Source organism: Salmo salar, chromosome 02 (assembly GCF_965601325.2).
Source record: "Salmo salar chromosome 02, fSalSal1, whole genome shotgun sequence".
Taxonomy (NCBI): domain Eukaryota; kingdom Metazoa; phylum Chordata; class Actinopteri; order Salmoniformes; family Salmonidae; genus Salmo; species Salmo salar.
The window spans coordinates 46,777,235-46,786,177 of record NC_138292.1 but is presented as its reverse complement, the minus strand read 5'-3'; the positions used below and the strand labels follow the sequence as shown (position 1 = coordinate 46,786,177).

Genomic DNA, 8,943 nt, shown 5'->3' with positions numbered 1-8,943 from the left:
AGAACAGATGATTTTTACACGCTTCAGCAATCGGCGGTCTCGTTCTTTGAGCTTGTATGGCCTACCACTTCGCGGCTGAGCCGTTATTGCTCCTAGACGTTTCCACTTCACAATAACGACACTTTACTTGAACGGGGCAGCTCTAGCAGGGCAGAAATTTGACAAACTGACTTGTTGGAAAGATGGCATCCTATGACGGAGCCACGTTGAAAGTCACTAAGCTCTTCAGTAAGGCCATTCTACTGTCAATGGTTCTATGGAGATTGCATGGCTGTGTGCTTGATTATATAGCCGAATCCACTCATTTGAAGGGGTGTCCACATACTTTTGTATATATAGTGTATCCTTCTTCCCTGGGAAATCCTTATGGCTTCCCTGCAGTCGATACATCTAAAGTCTCCAATACATCCTTTAAAGGCCTAGTGCAGTTAAAACACGTGAATATCCTGTGTTTTATATATATTTCCACTCTATGAGGTTGGAATAATACTGTGAAATTGTGAAAATTATTATAATGCCCTTCTAGAAAGAGCTGTTTGAAAAGGCTATGTGAAATTTCAGCCTGTTTAGGTGGGATGGAGTTTTGGCCTGCCTGGTGACAAATGAGTTAATAGACCGATAACAAAGAGAGTTCTTAACCTCTCTGCCAATAAAAGCTAGTTTTCAGTTTTCCCTTCCCCACTCAGACCACTCCCAGACAGTCCTAGCGAAATTCTTGCTTGAGAAATTGTTCTTTGCTAAAAAGCTAGTTTAAAACAGTCACAGAAATGATTTGATATTGAAATAAAAATGGCTGCATTGGACCTTTTAGGCTCAGTGAACAGGTATGGGTAGGTTATAGCAGTAACTCAGTGTCATAACGTGAGCCCCACACAATGGTGGCGCAAATAAAGAGGATAGATAGAGGGATGGCGTAAAAAGGCCGATAAAGAGCTGGTTTTGCATGAAGATTAAAGTCGACAGAATGAAAGTGCTGTGTTTCTGCATTCGATACATTTGCATTAAGGCCAAGAGATTAAATGTGTGGGAAGAGTGTGTGTGAAAGTGTGTGTTTTCATGCTCTGGGCTCTTATGCCAGAGTTCTAACCCAGTGCAGCATACGGGGAGAGACGAGCGAAGGATCAGACTCGGACACTTTCTGCTGCTGCAGGTGAGGGATAATTACTGTACACTAGGCTACATCCACTCTTTGCATGTGAATTTGGGAAGTATTAGGGTCTATGTTGAAGGTTTGCAATTATTAAATGTTCCAGTATAATGTTATAGACCTAGGGAGAGATTACTGGATCCTGTTACTAACCGTGCTCCTGCATTGTTACAAAGCCATGGACATTGTCATATAATATGACAACTTGAGGACTATGGTACTCCGCAAAAGTAATTCGCTGAAGGGGAACTAACATCTACACTATATGCTTGGGCTTGAATTAGGTTGGGTTGTTTCATTACATTTACAGCAATAATTTGGCTAGTGGATTATTTAATTCTACACCACGCCTCTGAGAGAGGATTTATACCTTGTTATAAGTATGTATGAGCCTTTATTATGTCTTATAACAACACTTATGTGTTAGGTCTCGCTATGCATAACATTTTCAACTGTCTCAAATGGGCTGTTCTTTAGTCCGAGAGGATTATAAGACATTACATACATTTGGCTATGCAGTTTCATAGCTAGTTAAAATGTTAATGCACGGTGCTGGTTAACAAACCATAATGATCTGTAACTTGTAAACACTATTGATTTGTAATTGAGGATTTAGAAATTTAAGCTAAAATGCTGTAGTTGCTATCTCACAGTAACTAGCCTCGGGCTTTAACTTGGCATGAGTTAAACCATGTTTCTGTGTATCTGTATGTTTGCAGGGCCTTGATGGACAGGGCGGTGATTGTGCTGCTGACTGTATGCTGCCTGCTGCAGTGGCCTCTAGCGACCACAGGGAGGCAGCCCGGCACCAAGCACCACTTCTTCTATGCCGTGGAGATGGACGGAGGCACCAGAGCTGCACAAGCCCTGGCCGAGCAGCACGGACTACAGTTCATATCACAGGTCAGTGCATATTTAAAACCTGCCTTTATTACTTCATCCTATGGGCCTGCAATTTTCATTCTTTAAATCAGTTTACTGAGGGGCTTTTTGTCGGGAGATGTATGAAAGTGCTGACTTCCATTTCCATTTGAGGATATCTGACTTTCATCAAATTACAGCGGCCTTCCTGAATATTTCATATCTGATCACAGACTCCCTCTCACCCACACACCCGCACACACACGCACACACGCACGCACGCACGCACACACACACACTCACTTTCACTCTTACCTCTTACCGTCACTGGGCAACCTTGGAATCCTATACTAAAATTTGATATAAGAAAACCAGTTGAATGTCTTTAGAAATATTTAGGCCTATTGGCTTCCATTTTATCTATTGTCTTGTTGTCTGTCCGTCTGTCTGTATGATTGATTCGTACCATATCAGTAGCGTCTTTTGTAAAGTGTCTAGGCCTATTCAGAGCGTTTGTGTAGCTGATGTAATCGATGTTTAGGGGACGTGAGTTTGAGTCAAGTTTTGTAATTGTGTGGCTTAGTAGATTCTGTATGTCAATGCACCAAGATATTCCGTTTTTTGTAGTTTGAGGTACATTGTTAGTGCTATACAGTATATGGTGTTTCCAAGTTCTGGTTTTGCCTGGTCAAACTATTAAAGGAGAGGGTGAGAGAGTGTGAGGTTATTGATAAGTGATCAGAGATGTGTCCTTTGCCCTGGTGGTCGACTCCCTAATGCTCACCCTGAGGACGTAAGCACATCTCAGCCTTGGCTCTGGCCGCTGCTGCCTGGACCATGAATAATACATTGAGTTGACCTTTATCAGGAGTTTATTGGACAGTGCCCCTCCATCTTGAACTCATATACACACACACACGGGCGCATACATGCACGCACGCACCCACGCACACACACACACACACACACACACACACACACACACACACACACACACACACACACACACACACACACACACACACACACACACACACACACACCACACACACACACACACACACGTGTAAATGTAGCCTCTCTTCTCAGGTATTAATGAGAGTGGGATCGATCTTGAATCACCTCTCTTTCTCTCTCTTTCTCTCTCTCTCACTCTCTCTCTCTCTCTCTCTCTCTCTCTCTCTCTCTCTCTATTTGTGTATATTATAGTCTCAGCAACTTTGGACTCAGCAGCAGAGGAACGCCAAGCCAACCATGTCAGGTTCCTGTAGCTCCTCCAATCTGCTGACTGGCCTGTTTTACCTGTCGCCACAGGCTGATGCTAAATGTCAATGACATTAAATCCCTTTGTTAAGTCAAATCCAATTTAATTGTGTCACCGGTGATTTGCTCATTGCATGCATACGATATTCTATATCAAGACCGGCACTTCACAATTGACTGTGATATTTTTGAAAACATTGAAGTGAAATGAAAAGTTTGACAGCATGGCAGGCTTTGGAGGAGGATGATATCTGCTTCTGGCATTCCAGTGGTAATATTGTACGAACAGAATGGGAATCAAATGTCTCTTGACGCTAGCACTCAACATATTGGTGGTCTCTTTGATTTAGTAGCGCTCCTAGGAGAATGTCATCAGGTTTCTGTGTATTGTATTGTACTGGCTTGACATATTCATTTCAACTGGGATAATAAAAAAAGAAGCAGAAAGGTAAAAACAGAGACAGCATTTTTGACATGATTTTTTTACAACAATTCACTATAGGCCTCTTTATGTTGTGGGCACACTTCAATTCTGTATAATACAGCATAGCAGACAGGACTGTAGATTGTAGTCATTCAGGAAGTAAACTGAAATTCTAATTCTTATTAAAAAAAATTCAGCCACTGAAAAGCAATAAGGAAAACTAGAATTTGGAAATGTCAGTTTACTTCCTGAATTGACTGAAAAGCAATATTGACCCCAACACTGATAGCAGAATATTTACCTTCCTATTTTGGATTTTATTTGATTTATTGACGGTCACTGGGGAGATTCAAGAGGACACTTGCAGTTTGCTGTCCAGATTTCTCAGTGCTCTTCTTCTTTGGTTCGGATGATGATGATGGCCATGATTAAACATCATTGTTTTTCTCTTACCATACTGTACGGCTCCCAGATTTTTACCTGAGCAGTCATTTCAAAAGAGCCTTCAAGATTCCTCTCATTTGAAGGGTGGTATTAAAACCTTCACCAAGCTTGTACTTTAGATGTCTGAACGTCAGAAAATCTTCAGTTGAGGCGCGGTGAAAATATAGAACAGAAAAAAACACACATTTTAAGTTAGTTTTAGTTCTCTCAAGAGAGGATAAGGATGTGAGTTGTAGTATCATAAACTCCCTCATGCATGTGTTTGTGTGTACTCAGGACGGACTATTGTCCAAACATGTGAAACAGGTACTCTTCCAAACCCATGTAGTATATGGTTGCAGTCCATTGTTTATAGTTGTGTTGTGTAGCCCTTTGTGTGTGTGTGTGTGTGTGTGTGTGTGTGTGTGTGTGTGTGTGTGTGTGTGTGTGTGTGTGTGTGTGTGTGTGTGTGTGTGTGTGTGTGTGTGTGTGTGTGTGTGTGACAAAAGCACGCTCAGACAGGGTAGGTAAATAGTAGACATTACTGGTGTGAGGTTTCAGACATGGAAAACAACAGGATCGTTCTCAACCACTTCACACACACACACATCTCATGGCCCCCGGCAGGTGTGAAGGCTTGTCATGCGCACACATACTCCCCTTAATCTCTTCATGCTCATTTTATTACACAGAACATCAGACTGACTCAAAATACTGTACAAGCTTAAAAGCCCTCGCACTCACATGCGCAAATGCATTCTGCATGTGTATTTGCAAATGTGTCATATCATGTTATGCCCTATTTGATTTATTGACTCTATATAGTGTGTATATGTGATAGTAGTATATATGACCGTGTGTGTGTGTGTGTGCGCGCGCGTGTGGGTGTGTGTGTGGGTGAGTGCGTGTGGTGTGTGTGTGTGTGTGTGTGTGTGTGTGTGTGTGTGTGTGTGTGTGTGTGTGTGTGTGTGTGTGTGTGTGTGTGTGTGTGTGTGTGTGTGTGTGTGTGGTGTGTGTGTTGTTGTTGTTGTGTACTCTGAGACCAGGAAGTCCCTCCACTCCACCCAGTGGTGAAAGGCCTCCCAGAATTCCCCTCTCTCTAGTGATGTGGAATACTGCCGCCAGATTACCATATCATTACCATAACATTACCATAACATTACCCAAGCACAGCTTGTGTTAGTGTCTGTGGACATTGTATCAGCTCATCAAGAGATTCAATCCCCCCCTCCCATGCCTATTTTAGACATACACTACCTTCCACCTGTCTCTCTCTACCAGTCATACATGTACTCCTGAGGTGTGTTTTCATATCTGAGTAAAGCACATGTAATTGATGTAGAGAACTGGATTTACTGGGCTAAATGAAATCAGAGGGCTCAGAGATCAGTCAACTCGGCTGTCATACACGCTTAAAACTACCTTTGAACAGGGCTTAGTCTGTATACTGTACCTCGTTTAGAATCTCAATATCCTTTCAACAAAAGATACAAACCTGCGAGTTACAGACTGACCAGTGAACCGAGCGAGCGTGCAATATCAAACCAGGACATGCAAAATGCGTACTGCAGACAAAAGTAAATGCCGCTTACATGTGCTGAGGCAGATACAATATTGACAGTATCTGGCTAAATTATTAGAAAATGCTGGTAAATACACAAATAAATATATTCTATAAAGGTTTCATGTAAGTGTAAGTCTTGTAAGTCTTCTGAACGATCCCCATTCCCGATGTGTTCATATGCATGGTGGCTGAAATGCAATGACCAGGTTTCTCTATGGCATGGAAGAGACTCCAAGACACACCTCTCTTTCCTCTCCCTCCTCCAATCACCCCTCCCTCTCTCCTGTGTCCTCTCCCTCTCTTTGCTCTTTGTGCAGGGCACTTAGGGGCACAGGGAGGAACACCAATACTCTAATGGCTAGGAGTGAGGCCCCATTCCATTAGTTAGAGGGCTGAGGGTTCACTCCTCTCTCTCTCTCTCTCTCTCTCTCTCTCTCTCTCTCTCTCTCTCTCTCTCTCTCTCTCTTTCTCTGTGTGTGTGTGCGTAATGGAGGCAGGTGATAGCCATGGCAGGAGGGTGGGCACCGCAGCACCAGCTGCACACTATAAAAGGCACTGTGTTTATTTTGATTCTACTCATTCTTAACTCCTCTCCTACCTGTCCTACTCATGCCTCACTCTCAGCCATAAAAACAGGGAGGAAAAACAGACAGACACAAAAAGATGCAAAGAGTAGTCTCTGACTATGGAAGATGTCAATGCCAGTTTCTCCCTTCCAGGTGGGAATGCCAGGAAGAAATGAAGGACGAGAAGGAGGAGAGCAGAAATTATGTCCATGCCCCTCTCTCTCTCTCTCTCTCTCTCTCTCTCTCTCTCTCTCTCTCTCTCTCTCTCTCCTCTCTATCTCCAGGCTGAGATTATGTATGGCTGCAAAGGCCACATGTTGGCCGTGTGATGGATTAAAGCGCTTTGTAGGAAAATGACTGAGAGCGCCTCAGCACCCCCGAGTCCAGCCTTTAATAAAACTCTCTTCAATATTGAAATGGAGAAAGGAGAGGAGAGAGGAGGAAAGGGAAAAGGAGAGAGAGGAGAGAGGGAAAGAGAGAGAGAGAGGGAGGGGATGGGAGAGAGAGAGAAACACACAAACACATTTACTCACACAATGCACTTAGGCTATGTGGAAATAGACTTGCAATGAGAGATATTGCTGTAAAGACCTTTTAGCGTAGGGGGTTTAGCATTGTTATAGCTTCTGTAGATAATGGTGATATTGGAAGAAATTAGACAAAAAATAAATGCACTGAAAACTAAGACATACACTAACTTTATTAAATCCTTTATTTTTGTTAGATTAAAGATGTTTATTTTTTTTACTGTGCGGTGTAAAAGTCATGTAATGCTCATTTTGATTCGTTGGTGGGTTAATCATGTAGGGCATTCTGTGTTTTTGATTGGTCAGTGTATTAGCGTTGTTAATGGTACTCTATTCAGATTGGTCAGTGTAAGGTAGTATGCTGTCTTCCTCTGCTCATCATTTATTGTTCATCCAACCACAGGCAGAAATGAATGAATATTTCACCACTTTGGATAAGCAGTGTGAGGAGGACCCTAGATTAGAGGGCGATAAAAAGAGGTTTCAAAACCACTACCACAGTACTACCCTTCCCTCTGTGTTACAGCAGAGCAGACTTTCATCTAAAACACCTTTGTCCAACTACATAGCCCAGATTTCTCTACCAACCCTGAAGCCAACAAGACATCACTGCTCACCCCACCTACCCCATACAACAGCGCATCGTCACCCCCCCCCCCCCCCCCCCCACCCACCACACACAATCTTTCTCCCTCTCTCTACACACCGATGCACACACACACCTGGTCGTATCTCTTAGTTATGGCTTCTACTGGCTTCCACAGGCCCAAACCCCCGTAGAGCAGTAAGCATACACACCAGCTGTCTCTCTCTCCATAGGGTGGGCCCGCCACACGTGGCTCTTGCACACTGCCTCAGTGACTCTTGATGTCTCTGTTTGTTTTTGTTATTCTTCTGCGCTGTCCCCTCCCTTCCTCTGTCTATCGGAGGCTGTCAGTGGGAGCGGCTCATGCGGCTTGTTTGATAGATGTGTCAGAGAGCTGTTTAAACCCATACTATGGCAGACATAGGATGCATCCCTATTCCCATTATACTGCACTAATTTTGATCAGGGTCCATATGACTCTGGTCAAAATGAATGCAATATAGAGGGAATGGGGTGCCATTTGGGACGCAGACTTAGAATGGAGGCAGGCATAGCTATAAAGTCACAGATAGGCTGCTACGCATTAGTGTATTGTGACCTGTTAACTCAAAGACATTGACTTGTAGCCCTTCCTGCACTCAAATAATCAAATTTCCCTCTAGTGGCCTCATGGGTGGAATGTTATTAATATATTTCATAATTTCAGGATGTATAAAAAACCTGCCAAAAATCCAGTGTTTCTATGTCAAGCGGTTTTGTTATATGTCAGTCTTCAATGATGTATATAAAGTGTAATACTGAATGCAAACTCAAAATGGAATAAACTTTCAACTCTTTATCTGGCATGTTACAGGTGTCTTCTTTTATTTAAGCCCACATGTGTGTGAGCTGTATACTTTTGTTTCAAAGTTGATTTGTTTTAGACTACCAAGAAACACTTGATTCAGGCCACTGCAGTAAAAGGTAAAAGGTTAGATGGTGTAGTGTAGTCATGAGGTTAGTGCAGATTTTGATTGACAGGTAACGATAATAGTCACAACATGGCAGTGGCATGGTACAGATATAGCATCTTAATTTGACCAGTGTTGTTGCAGCAGTAAAATAATCCTGCAGCAACACGAAATGTGAATATATTGTGTGGATTATAATTACTGGACATTCATGTAAGGGTTAATACATTTTTTGTTAGGGCAAATCAAGACCGACATTTTAAAGTCGAAATTACAAACTTTAGAAGACTTTTTAAACCTTGAATACACTACAAGTGTACATTTCCTATAGCGCAGAAAAATTCAATGAGGCGACAGGGTGATCAAATCAAGGTCCTACACCTGTATGTTGTGATGCATATGATGAGCAGTGACTTCAAGCTTTGACTAATGTACACACATAAAGGAGCATATCTTAAGGACGGACGTACACTCAATTAAGGATACCCTTTTCTGTCCATTATGCAATGTGAATATTTTTTTCCCCCTTGGTGGTCCTTATTGCAAAAGGTCACCGCCATAAATGAAAATGTGATTTTTTTTTCAGGTTTTAAAAAAGCAACATGTTTTCCTTCAGATTTTTTTCCTTTCTC

General features: G+C 42.4%; 1 protein-coding gene across 1 annotated transcript; it reads left to right on the top strand.

The window, feature by feature from the left end:
* The first annotated feature begins 789 nt into the window (after positions 1 to 789).
* Positions 790 to 4,104, top strand: LOC145864167 (uncharacterized). Its single transcript, XM_082969268.1, has 4 exons — positions 790 to 824; positions 1,079 to 1,150; positions 1,867 to 2,050; positions 3,218 to 4,104. The coding sequence occupies exons 1-4, from the start codon at positions 790 to 792 to the stop codon at positions 3,341 to 3,343; spliced, it is 417 nt and encodes a 138-aa protein (XP_082825394.1). The 3' UTR covers positions 3,344 to 4,104.
* Positions 4,105 to 8,943: the final 4,839 nt, after the last annotated feature.